This window comes from Opisthocomus hoazin, chromosome 9, assembly GCF_030867145.1.
Source record: "Opisthocomus hoazin isolate bOpiHoa1 chromosome 9, bOpiHoa1.hap1, whole genome shotgun sequence".
Classification (NCBI taxonomy): Eukaryota; Metazoa; Chordata; class Aves; order Opisthocomiformes; family Opisthocomidae; genus Opisthocomus; species Opisthocomus hoazin.
In genome coordinates, this window is record NC_134422.1 from 19,151,310 (window position 1) to 19,164,699 (window position 13,390).

Below are 13,390 nucleotides of genomic sequence, written 5' to 3' on the forward strand. Positions count from 1 at the left end.
TGTGAAATTATTTTGGGTCTGTTATTATTTCATTTGGGTGTAGGGAGAGGAAGGGGAAGGTGTTTGGACACAAATTAACAGAGATCTACTGAAGAACAGCCACACAGACAAGAAACAGGAAAATTCAAGGGGCAGTAGCTGAAGAAACAGTAACTTCTTAATCCAGAAATTCCACAACTGGAATAGGCATGCCCTAAGGTAACATTGCAGAATTGCTAGGACAAGCGTAAACCAAATGTGGCCTCTGTCAATGCCATATCAGTCTCTGTTCTGAGGGAGAAGGCGGCACCACGATAGCAAAGGGCAGATTATCAGATGTCATAGAGTATCCTACTTGAGAATCCTCCATGAAGTCTAGATGTTTGCTGATTTCACTGGAAGCTTCAGATAAGAATCTGCTTGTTCTGCAACAGAGATTAGCCTCCAGATATGTCTGTAATGAGCAGCCCTTTCACAGACAAATAACTTGGCTCCAAATTAACTTATAAAAACCCCCATGATTAATTGACAGCCATATGACTTTCAAGTTTATGAGCAGATCAGAGAGACTAGCTCAGAAGACACCCAGACGTCTCTAGGACTCTAGTCCAGAAGATTCCCAACTGACCCTGTCTTTACAACTGCTGTATGTTCCTCTCAGTTTGGTGACATGTGCTCCCTGGCAAGGCCACTGCCTGCTTACAGTTCTTTGAATAGCAAGTAGAAAACTGGATTTTGCAGGAGCAGCTGTCAGTGGGTTGGAGAACGTGTGCAGAATTTTCATGGGTAAATAAGGAGGAAGGAAGACATTAGAGTCTGGTATGATCAGCCCAAGAGATATTTGGTAGCATAGTCCTCAGGAAATTGTGAATGAAGACATTTTCCCACTGGCAGCTTTCCAGGCTCCTTGATCATATTCTAGAGTTAGTTTCACTACTCACATCTTAACTTTGAGTCTGTTTCGATTGCCAGCGGTTGGTTTAATGTCCTGAGCCGAGTACACAGCGCTACAGCACAGCAGCTGAGGGAAATGCAAGATGAACAGGCCAATCCAAAGAATGCTGTGGTGAGTTACTGTGCAACCAGTCTGTGGGCATGCTGAGAGCCCTCTGTGTTTAACTGTTTTGTGCATGTTTTTCCAGCGTGCGCAGCGCTGTAGTTCATGAGCGGTATAAGAAAGATGGACAATTATTATAAAGAAATAGCAAAGTTGGTAGAAAAGAGGGTAAGCAGTGGGGAACATGGTGGTTGTGGTGGGTGGCTCAGCGTGATCACCAATAGCTCTCTTTGGTTTGAGGGGAAGAGGGGGGCTGCCTCATGCAGATAAAATGTCTTTGGATGGGATTATGGGGCTGGTCTGGGTCACAGTTGTTCCAGACAGAAGATATGCAGTTGGGAAGAGCAATGTATTTATGTATTTTGCCAGTACTGAGACACTAGCAAAGGTTATTTCAGTCCTTCATAATGGTCTCTACAAATCAGTAGCTATTTTTCCTCCAGTCCTGTGGAGCCCTTGCCCATCATCTCATGCTGTTTGGGGAGCAAAGATGACTCACTCGTGCCTTTCTCATATGCTCGTTTCTACTCAAGCTATTGGAATTCAGAAGAATGTTTTCAGTTCCAATCCTGTTCACGAAGGAAAATGTCTGTAATTTAAGATGCAAGCAATTTGTTTTCTGTGTCTTTCTCGCTGTACAGGGAACCCTGGATGTTGGGCTTATTGACTCTGTCTGTGCCTCAGACAATCCTGATAGGTAGGTACAGCAACTTGATCATCTCTTAGATCAGAAACTCTCTAATGTATTTTTGTGGGTAAATCCAGATTTTCTTTGGGGTTTGCATTTGTTTAAACTGATAAGAATTTATCCCCAAACAAATAAACATAACTGAGGTCTTTAGCTTGTTTCAAGCTATGTCACTTCACAGGCATGAAGTTCACACGTCTTTTCTTTGAGTGAAAGTTTCTCCTTTCCCTCTTAAAAGTGGAAACAGCATAATCTCAAGAAATTATAGTCTTACCTATTAGCACTGAACAAAAATGTCTAGCAAAAGCAGCACTTCCAGTTTTTCGACAGTAATTTTGAGTTAATTATGTAAATTCCAGGGAAAGAAGCAGCATTCTGGAAGAATAATGGATGAATTCAGAAATCTGTACTCTTCTTGAAATCTTTGCAATGCAACAGAGCACAGACCTTTAGCTCACAGATTGGTTAATTTTGGAGAAGAGATTATGGGACATATCATATCACTTTACATTAACATTTAATTATTTCCCACAGTGTTAACAGGTTCAGCCAGGGCAAAGATTCTTACTACAGTGCTGAAGTAAAATGTTAGCTATTAAGTTATTTACCTCTGTGGTCTGTCTTTTTTTCTCACACAGGTTGCCAGTACTTTGGGGCTACTAGTTTAGAAAATGCATACCTCTAAGCAAACTGAGATTTCGTTGATCAAAATGTTTTAGCCAGTCTCAGCCTGGGCTCCTCATAGTTAATCTGTGTACCAGTAAAAAACTAGGCACAAATAGTAAGATGAACAGTCAAAATTTGTTCATGCATCTGCTGAGGTACTGTCTTCTGGAGTATTAATGTTTGAATCGGCGTTAAACAAATTCTGAGGGGAATTCTTTTTTTTCAGCCAAGGTTTTTATGCAGCTTATTTTTATCTTCCATAGGTTTATGCAATGTCCAGACAGTTCCTTGATTTGCAACTTTTGCTATTTGCTTCATACTTGCATTCTACTTTTCAATTTCTCTGTTTTTTCATAGAAATCCATGTTTGCTTTCAAAGCTTTCTGAGTCTGTCCTCTTGAAACTGGTCATATTTTATTTTCCCATTTTCCTGTAAAGCATCAATTCTGTGCAGAATTGTGAATATCCTTTTGGTAGGACAAGAGAAGGAGAAAGCCATCTAGAAGCAACATAACAGTTTTTCCTCTTCTTTGTCAGGATCAGCTCATTTCTTTTTAAAACCAGTCTCAAACCCATTTTAGCTGGCCCTGCTGGGATCTATGTTTGCTACTGCATCACTGGTGTGATGGAGAACAGCTATGCTGGATCAGCCAGTGGAACTAGCATTAGCTCAGTGCAATCAGAGGGTAGAACAAAGTCCTTTGCTTATGAACCCAGGACATTTTAAAGGTGGTCATTAGCTAATTAATATTTTCTAGTCTTTGGAAATAGCTTTTGAAAAATGTTGAATTCCATTTATCTGATTTCTGCATTCATCAGTTTGCAGACCAGCTGCGCAGGAGATGCTCTGAAGTGTTTCTACACTTCTCTGTAGTTTGTATTCAGAGACTCTTTCCGCATTGTTTATGGGAAGGTAGAGGGCATGGCTTTGGGTGTGCTGTGAGTTGAGATATTTGTATGGTTATGACCAATTTCAATGCTTTTGTTTTCTGGCAGACCAAATTCTTTTGTGATCATCACGGCAAATCGAGTGATTCACTGCAACAGTGACACCCCTGAGGAGATGCACCACTGGATCTCCCTGCTGCAGAAACCCAAAGGCGAATCGAAGGTGGACGGCCAGGAATTCCTTGTGAGAGGTAAGAGGAGATGCATGCAGTTATGACGTGTGAAACATATCTTTCGTGTACAATCTGAGGGGCAGGTCTGATTGCAGCTAATCCAATCTGGGGTTTAGCTGCTCCCCCAAAAACAACGATTCTCTGCCCCTCTCCACCTTCCTGCCTGCTGCTTGCCACCCTGTGTTGTGCTGGCGCTGGCTCGTAGCCGATTCCCCATCAGGTGGATTCAGAAGGCTAAAGATGGAAAAGAATAAGTACTTCTTTATACGTATAGCTTTCTGATGTTAATTCTGCAGCCTGTTTCCACATGTCCAGCAAATGCCATTAGGGAATAGGAGGGAGCATGGCTGCTGTTTAGGAGCAGCTGGCTTAGAATGACTATAACATGACACTGCAGCTTTTGTTTTCAGAAAGCTCTGTTCCTTCTGGCACCTGTCATGTAGAGAGGGAGGGAGAGGGACCTTTGTGGGATTGCTGCTGTCCTTGGCTAAACAAACTAACCAACCTGATTATGGTAGACATAGTGAGGTGAGAATAATTCTATGAGGCTGAGCAAAAGATTTAAATTATGTATCATCTATTTAGAGCTTAGTTGGAGATGGAGGAGCTGATGCTTGTGTAGTGATCAAACACATATTACAAAATATTCCCCCATTTGTCTCAAATATTTTTAAATTTCCTTAGAACTTTCAGCTCATCACATGGTCTTAAGCATATGAAGACACTCCTCATCCGATCTGTGGAAAGCACGTGCAGGTGCAAATTGCCTTACATCTTCCAGAAAGTATCTGTGAGCAAATAAATGTCTGAGAGTGGTCATGGCAAGGCAGGACAGGAAGAAAAGGGTCACTAAAAAGTGGCATAAGACTTCCATCCTAGTCTTAAACATTTCAAGGAGATTAAATGATATAAAGCAGATTATCAGACAACAGTTCAAGTACCTTAAATTCAAAATACTTCATTGCAAGGCAACAGTTCCTTTTATGTCATGTTGTTCATTATTTAAAGAAAAAAAGGAATGCTCCCTTCCAAAGTCAGTGTGTGATCTGCACTTCACAGTAAGATGTCTGAGACAACGGTGTAACCACGAAGGGCTATATTCAGGAAGGTCTGTCTCTTTCTCTTTTTTTGTATGGAACCTCTGGGCTCAGTCCCACATTCTTTGTAATTTTTGCCTTGTGGGTGGATATTGTTTTTTCCAGCTCTGAATAGAAAATTGTCTTTTTGACAGCTTTACCAATGCAGACCATCATTTTTTCTTTTATAGTGTTCAATTTTCGTTTCTTTTTGTTTGTTGTGGTTTTTTTTTTTCTTTTATGAGGACTCTAAAATGAGAGAGAAATTATTATTCCCGACCATGTGTTTTGGTTTGGCCTGGATAAATGCCAGGTGCCCACCAAAGTCACTCTATCACTCCCCCTTCTCAGCTGGACATGGGAGAGGAAATATGACGAAAGGGTCGAGATGAGGACAGGGAGAGATCACTCACCAGTTACTGTCACAGACAAAAAAGACTGAACCTGGGGAGAAAAAGAAAGATTAATTAATCACCGATTAAATCAGAGTAGGATAATGAGAAATAAAACTAATTCTTAAACCACCCCCCACCTCTCCTCTCTTCCCAGGCTCAACTTTAGTCCCGTTTTTCTACCTCCTCCCCGCAAGCAGTGCAGGGGGACAAGGAATGGGGGTTGCGGTCAGTTGGTCACACGTTGTCTCTGCCGCTCCTTCCTCTGCAGGGGAGGGCTCCTCACACTCTGCCTCTGCTCCAGTGTGAGGTCCCTGTCACAAGATACACTTCTCCAAAAACTTGTCCAACGCAAGTCCTTCCCACAGACTGCAGCATTTCACAAACTGCCCCAGTGTGGGTCCCTTCTATGGGGTGCAGTCTTTCAGGAACAGGCTGCTCCAGCATGGTCCCTCATGGGGTCACAAGCCCTGCCAGCAAACCTGCTCTGGCATGGGCTCCTCTCTCCATGGGTCCCCAGGTCCTGGCAGGAGCCTGCTCCAATGTGGCCTTCTCACAGGGTCACAGCCTCCTTTGGGCAACCTTCTGCTCTGGAATGGGGTCTTCCACAGGCTGCAGGTGGATATCTGCTCCACCGTGGACCTCCATGGGCTGCAGGGGGACAGCCTGCCTCACCATGGTCTTCGTCACAGGCTGCAGGGGAAAAGTCTGCACACCAGTGCCTGGAGCATCTCCTTCTCCCTCTTCTTCACTGACCTTGGTGTCTGCAGAGTTGTTTCTCTCACACAGTCTCACTCCTCTCTCTTGACTGCTGTTTCACTGTGTTTTTTTTCCCCTGCTTAAAGATGTTATCACAGAGGTGCTACCACCATCGCTGTTTGGCTTGTGGCGGGTCCATTTTAGAGCTGGCTGGCATTGGGTCTATCAGACATGGGGAAGCTTCTCGCAGCTTCTCACAGGAGTCACCCCTTAGCCCCCCCGCTACCAAAACCTTACCATGCAAACCCACAACACCATGGGAGGAAGAGAGGCATGTAATGTTTGCAGTTCTACTAGAAGACATGTGTCACCAAACCTCTTCCACTGAGGTTTGGATAGGCATTTGGCATCTCTTGGGAAGAATTAATTGTAAATTATTTATTCAGATGTTTGTGACTTGTGAGGGAAGCATCCTGAATAGTGGATGCCCTCTTGGTGATGGCAAATTAAACCACAGATCATTGATAAAAAATACACAGGGCAGAAGGATGGAACAGCTCTGTGGAAAATTTTTGGCTAATTTCTTACAGTGACTGCGCAGGACACTGCTACAGCCAGGAAAGCAGAGCTGGCACGTCCCAGCCTTTTGCAAAGAGGTGGAGTTCTAGTCCTAGAGTTAGAGAGCCACCAGGCAAGAGACAGGATTGCTGTGGTGGTGAAACCATTGACATGTTTGTGTTCCTGTGCTAGGCTGGCTTCATAAAGAGGTTCAGAGCAGCAACAAGATGTCCTCTCTGAAGATGAAGAAACGCTGGTTTGTTCTGACAAACACTGCCCTCGATTACTACAAGTCATCTGAGCGCACAGCTGCCAAGCTTGGCACACTCGTACTCAACAGCCTCTGCTCCGTAGTGCAGCCCGATGAGAGGGTCTTCAAAGACACAGGTGAGAGGAAGAAAGCTGTAATGAGCGGACTTTCCAAGTGTGCAATTGCTTGAAGAGGGGACGGTGCAGGACTGTAATGGTTTGTCATGTTGAGAAGGTAGTCTTGATGTTATCTGAGGCTCTGTGTCTGGCTGCAAACATCATTCCCCACAGAAACTGCAGAAGACTTGCAAAGGGCCAGAGAGTAGTGTGCAAGGGACAGTAAGTCCCTCATACCTGATGGAGATACACAGTGCTGATGTTCTTTCACTGTTTATCTAAATGTTTCCCAGATAGGGAAAGGGGTATGAGTTCCTATAGTTGACACTGTAATTATCAGTACATCTCTGTAAATAACTCACTTTGTAGCATGACCTACGTTTGTCTCTGGGGTCAGCGTTATTCTCTTAGATAACAGCAATGTCGTACACTGTAAGTCTTTTTTGTAGCATCGCTCAACTTCTTAGAAACAAAAGATGACAAGGGCCTATGGCTGCTTTCCGTGCAGCATGATACAGTTCTGGGAAGGCAGGATCTGGCATGATCCTCCATTGCTTACCTTATGAGTTTGGGAGGGAACTCGGGTTATGGGGCAAATGGTGAATGGTCCTGACAAAGAAGGTGAACCTTAGAACAAGACTTGAAATACTAGACATTTGATTAGTGGAGTTACTTGGGATATTTTTAAAAAGGGCTGGAAGCATTTAGTAAAGTGAGATGAGAGGAAATTTATTCTGCTCACTCACAAGGCATCATCCACGTTTTTGATCTCGATAGATGTCTAGGGCTGCCTTTAGCAGAGTGAATTGTTATTGTCCTGACGTGTTCTCTCAGTTTGTCAAGCATATTGTTTTTAAAAGTTATGACAGCTGATTTGGCAATCCAGCTGGGTGCTGTGTGTAGAGTCATCATTTTCTGAGTAATTAATAGCACAGTATAGCCCAAATGCTGTCCGTGACAGTGGACTGCCTGGTTGGCAGGGAAGTGTTCATGTTACACTGCAAGATACTTGTATCTTGGAAAGCTGTCTTTGTACCAAAATCTGCACTGGGACCTTCCTGCTGATAAATATGTTTTGGGAATGGGGGATGTTAATGTCTACCTAGTCAGTTTCAACCAGACACACCATATGTTGCTACCAAAGCAGCAAGAGTTTTCTTCAGACATGTGCTGCAGACAAAAAGGGAATCATAAAACCATAGAATCATTTAGGTTGGAAAAGATCTTTAAGATCATTGAGCCCAACCGTTAACCTAACACAGCGAAGTCCACCACTAAACCATGTCCCTAAGCTCCGCATCTGTACGTCTTTAAAATACCTCCAGGGATGGTGACTCCACCACTTCCCTGGGCAGCCTGTTCCAGTGCTTTACAACCCTTTCAGTGAATAATTATTTCCTAATATCCAATCTAAACCTCCACTGGCACTACTTGAGGCCATTGCCTCTTGTCCTATTGCTAGTTACTTGGGAGAAGAGACCAACACCTGCCCCACTACAACCACTTTTCAGGTAGTTGTAGAGAGTGTTAAGGTCTCCCCCCAGCCTCCTTTTTTCCAGACTAAACAACCCCAGTTCCCTCAGTCGCTCCTCATAGGATCTGTGTTCTAGACCCCTCACCAGCCTCATTGCCCTTCTCTGGACACGCCCCAGCACCTCAATGTCCTTCTTGTAGTGAAGAGCCCAAAACTGAACAGAATATTTGAAGTGTGACCTCACCAGTGCCAAGTACAGCAGGATGATCACCGCCCTACTCCTGCTGGCCTCACTATTCCTGATACCAGCCAGGATGCCATTGGCCTTCTTGGCCACCTGGGCACACTGCTGGCTCATGTTCAGCCGGCTGTCAACCAGCACCCCCAGGTCCTTTTCCTCCATGCAGCTTTCCAGCCACTCCTCCCCAAGTCTGTAGCATTGCATGGGGTTGTTCTGTGACCAAAGTGCAGGACCCGGCCCTTGGTCTTGTTGAATCTCATACAGTTGACTTCGGCCTACTGATCCAGTCTGCCCAGATCCCTCTGCAGAGCTCTCCTACCCTCGAGCAGATCAACACTGCCACCCAGCTTGGTGTCATCTGCAAACTTACTGAGGGTGCACTTGATCCCCTCATCCAGATCATGGATAAAGATGTTAAACAGAACTTGCCTCAATACTGAGCCCTGGGGAATACCACTCGTGACCGTCTGCCAGCTGGATTTAACTCCATTCACCACCACCCTTTGGGCCCAGCAATCCACCCAGTTTTTTACTGAGCAAAGCGTACACCCATTCAAACCACAAACAGCCAGTTTCTCCAGGAGAATGCTGTGGGAAACAGTGTCAAAGGCTTTGCTAAAACCTAGGTAGACAACATCCATAGCCTTTCCCTCATCCACTAATCAGGTCACCTTGTCGTAGAAGGAGATCAGATTGGTGAAGCGGGACCTGCCTTTCATAAACCCATGCTGACTGGGCCTGATTGCCTGGTTGTCCTATACATGCCACATGATGGCACTCAGGATGATCTGCTCCATAACCTTCCATTTGTAGTTCCCTGGATCCTCCTTCTGGCCCTTCTTGTAGATGGGTGTCACATTTGTTAACCTCCAGTCAACTACATGACATTGAAGCAAGTTTCACCTTCCAGCTTCTTTGTTTCTCCACAGGCTATTGGAACATCATTGTCCATGGGCGAAAGCACTCCTACAGACTGTACACGAAGCTGTTGAATGAAGCTATGCGCTGGGCCTCTGCCATTCAAGGTGTTATTGACAGCAAAGTTCCCATAGAAACACCTACACAGCAACTCATTCGTGACATCAGGGTAGGTGGCATCATGCTAATTCCGAAGTGAGTTGGGAGCAGCCGGATCACCACTAGCCTTACCCAGACATTGCTGAGAATGTGGCAAGAAACGGGGCTGCTGCCTTAGGGAAACAAAAAAGAAAAAAAAATTAAAAGAAACCTAAATGACTGTTCAACTAAATAATCAAATCTTATGCAAATTTTGTTTTGAATTAGCATGTTAACTGACCTATGGAAGTCTAGCCTACAACTCTGTGCAGTTACAAGTATTTGCAAATCCCTGCTTCATCCTTTCCTCTCCTAAGCATCCTCCAGACACAAATACAAAAATTCCGATTCCTACCAGCCATGTGACTTTGCTGTACCCTGACGTCCTCTTCGTACCTTAGGCTTGTGTGGTTAAATAGCAGAGTAAAGAGTGGAAAGAAAATGTCCTTCAAAATAGCAGAAATTGTGCCACTGTAGCAGGAGTAATTTTTGAAAAGGCTTCTTTCCAGAAACTGTGGCAAATTAAACATAGAATCATATTAGAAGATGCACCAAAGCGTATTTCAGAAGAAATGTATATGTAAACACACACATTGTGATGAGCTCTAAACTAGATGTCATTAGATAGTAACTATTCAGGAAGAAAATGCTGTGAGTGACTGTGGAGATCTTGGAAAACTTCAGCTCAGGGTTCAAGGACAAATGGAATGTTAGGTATTGTTAGGGAAGGAATACAGGACAAAATGTGGAAGAATGTGATGCCAGTGTGTACAATAGTGACAGGCCCAGCTTTTGAACACCATGTACATTTTGATTGTCCATTCTGTTAACACATGTAGTACAACCAGACAAATTCAGGGAGGACAGGCTCATTATGACATCCTAAACGTGGTGGATCTGCAGTCAGAAAGCCCATTAACCATTTACTGTTGAAAGCTTGAAGGATATACCAGGCAGGAATCATGCCGTACATGCCTGCTCTATGCCTGCATTAGGTACCAGCTGCAAGCCACGTTTGAAGTCAAGTCCCTGTGCTTGGTGACCTTTGGTATGACCCAGCATGGTTATTTTTACATTGAATTTTCAGAAATAATGTACAGAGTAATTTTTATACGTGAATTATGCTTTGGTCACCTGGTCCCTCTATGGACTTCCAGATACAGGTGGTTGAGTTTGATCCTAATGTATAAGGACATCCTGCGAAGGACTATCCCCATTTGAGGATAATTTTTTTTTTTTTTTTCAGGAAAACAGCACAAACTTTGAAGTAGTGGAACAGACATATAGGAGGAACCCAATCTTGCGATACACCCAGCACCCTTTGCATTCCCCATTGCTCCCACTGCCATATGGAGATGTTAGTGTCAACTGTAAGTATTTGGCCCACGTAACAGAATCTTCACACATTTTGAGGATCAGTGTGGAGCCTGAGCACCACACAAGTGGTCTGTAAGCTCTCTCTATGCAGATGATGTCAATTTGGGGCAGAGTAACTCACAGGGTTCAGAGACGGAACAGTCCCTGGCTCTACCTGAAATGTGTTCCGTGTCCGCTGCCTCGTATCTTAGGAACACTGAATCTTAAAGTAAATGGGGGCAGATAGTTTATCATCCACCCAGGGGATGTGCAGCTGGTCATCCTTGAGCAGCAACTGGGTTGCGAATAGCTCCAGTGGAAATCCTACAACAGGATTACATCATGCAACCAGCCATGGGATGGCATTCATACAGAAGCTGCTGCAAAACCAGTCTGAATGGATCCTTTCTTCAGGCGCTTCAGGAACATGAAAGAGCTAGACTGTTTGATAGGCCACCAGAAAACTGAAGTGATTTGCTGATGATTTCAGACTGTTTGGCATACTAAAACTGAAAGCTGGTGCTGATGACCTATAGAAGAATCTCTAACGCAAATTGACTGGGCCACAAAGTCTTTTCAGAAATTAATTTCAGTCTGGATTTGCAAAGCAATGTATATAGGAAAAACAGTCTGCCACAGAGGTAGTGATCTAGTTCTGCTTAGAAAAGTGAACACAAATTTACACTTATGAGGATGTCAACTCTTGTGCTGAGCACAGAAACAGAACAGCTAATGCAAGGTTTTGAAAGTTTAGAAAAAGGAAGAAGAAAGTCTTTGTGCAGCTGCGTTGATGTGTCATGCACCTGCATCTTGAACACAGGATGCAGTTTGGCCTTCCACATCATAACAAAGATTCAGGAGAAGTAAAAAGTAAAAACCTACCCAAGACGATCAAAGGCATAGAAAGACTCACCTACAATTAAGAGACTAAATAGATCAGGACTCTCTAGCCTGAAAAAGGAGTTTCATGGGCTAGAGGACTGTCATTGAGAGAGTGAAAGGGGAATAGCTGCTCACCATCTCTCATGATACAAGGATCAAATTAAGTGGCAGATTAAAAGCACAGAAAAAATAAATTCTGAAATACAGAAAAATTACAGAGCAAGTACTTACTTAATTTTAAGTGGAACAAGTAGAGCAAGTACTTACTTCATTTTAAGTGGAACTTATTGCTACAGAGCTGTGTATTTGTATTGTACAATTAATGCACGGCCACTGGGAAAGCAATGGCTGTATAGGAGATTCAGAAGGACCCACAGCCCCAGAGATGTGCAAAGGAGAATGCAAGCCTGCAGCAGTGTAGTAGTATCACATGCTTCTGAGCCATGCAAAGCAGACATTTAGGTGCTTAAAAAACTTAACTAGTGTTGGTGTAGGCATTTTAAATCTAAATGATAGGTAAAAGCTGCACCTGTGGTACAGCAGTTTGCCAAAATTTTGTGTTGGCTCAGGGGCTGAAGCTAATATGGGCGCTACACAGGATTTTGGAAGTACGCAAGCCAGGCTTTGGTGTCTGCATTCAGGCATCTAAAGCCTTAACTGCATTAGTGACCCTCTGCTTTATAGCTTCTCTCAGGTGAGGAGACAGTTTATGCAGAGATGACTTTCTGCCACCCCTTCGCCTGTGTCTGCAGATGAGGTGCCAAAAGCTGTCTCTTGGTACCTCATCTGCAGACACTGAAGCCTGAACTAGATTTCAATGCTAGTTTCCCTTAAAAACATTGCTCTCCTTTCCTGCACAGTATATCCAAAAATGGATTTGCAGTGGTAACAAGTTAGATGTTGGCAAATACTAATTAAAACTGTATTTGCACATCTAAAGGGGAAGCATTAATGAATTTTGAGTATAAATTTAAGGTCAGGAGATGACCTAACGCTCAGGTTGCTGTTCTGTGACAGACTAGTACAGTTGCTAGTAGTGTTGCTGGGCCAGTAAAAAATGAGGGAAATGCTCACCTCTTGTCACCTTTGTGATCGTTCCCCAGTGCAACAAGAGAAGGGTTACAGCAGCTTGCAGGATGAAGCAGTGAAGATCTTTAACTCCCTTCAGGAAATCGAGACAGTGTCTGACCCCATACCCATTATCCAAGGCATTCTGCAGACCTGCCATGATTTAAAGCCCCTCCGTGATGAGGTGTACTGTCAGCTCATCAAACAAACGAATCACATGCCGCACCCCAACAGTACGGGGAACCTGCACCACTGGCAGCTGATGTCGTGCATGAGCTGCACTTTTCTGCCTAGCAGAGGGATCCTGCGCTACCTCAAGTTCCACCTCAGAAGGTAATTGTCCTTTTCATTTGCAGCCTGTTTCCTTCCTCTCTGCTTATCTCCCAGTGTCTCTTGTAGTCCTCTGTCTGGCCCTCCTCCTGTGCAGACATCTTCCTGTGGTGTTGCAGCTGCATACCTTTGAGTGCAGTTCTTGCTGCCAGTTGTTCTGTTGTATTCAAACTCCCCCCTTGCCACCCATCTGTCCTGTCGAAAGGATGTGGAAAGTAAGGCTACCCAGACAGAATACCCCGAGACTGTGTTAAAAGTGGATTTGCAGCTGATGACCTACTGGCTACTAATGTCCATGTAAACATTCTCAACCTGCAGGGAAGTCGGGGACCGTACTTTGATATACACTGAAATATGTACTACCTTGCAGCTGCCGCAGGC

At 44.1% G+C, this 13,390-nt stretch overlaps 1 protein-coding gene across 2 annotated transcripts in view; it reads left to right on the forward strand.

Moving 5' to 3' along the window:
- The window catches only part of LOC104329058 (unconventional myosin-X-like), a 99,938-nt gene that overhangs the window by 77,647 nt on the left and 8,901 nt on the right, over window positions 1-13,390 (forward strand). For both annotated transcript variants that reach the window (XM_075430031.1, XM_075430032.1), the window contains 7 exons: window positions 952-1,045; window positions 1,678-1,733; window positions 3,387-3,529; window positions 6,429-6,623; window positions 9,247-9,404; window positions 10,620-10,743; window positions 12,715-13,012. In XM_075430031.1, the coding sequence (XP_075286146.1) occupies window positions 952-1,045; window positions 1,678-1,733; window positions 3,387-3,529; window positions 6,429-6,623; window positions 9,247-9,404; window positions 10,620-10,743; window positions 12,715-13,012 (1,068 nt within the window). The remainder of the gene's footprint in view (window positions 1-951; window positions 1,046-1,677; window positions 1,734-3,386; window positions 3,530-6,428; window positions 6,624-9,246; window positions 9,405-10,619; window positions 10,744-12,714; window positions 13,013-13,390) is intronic.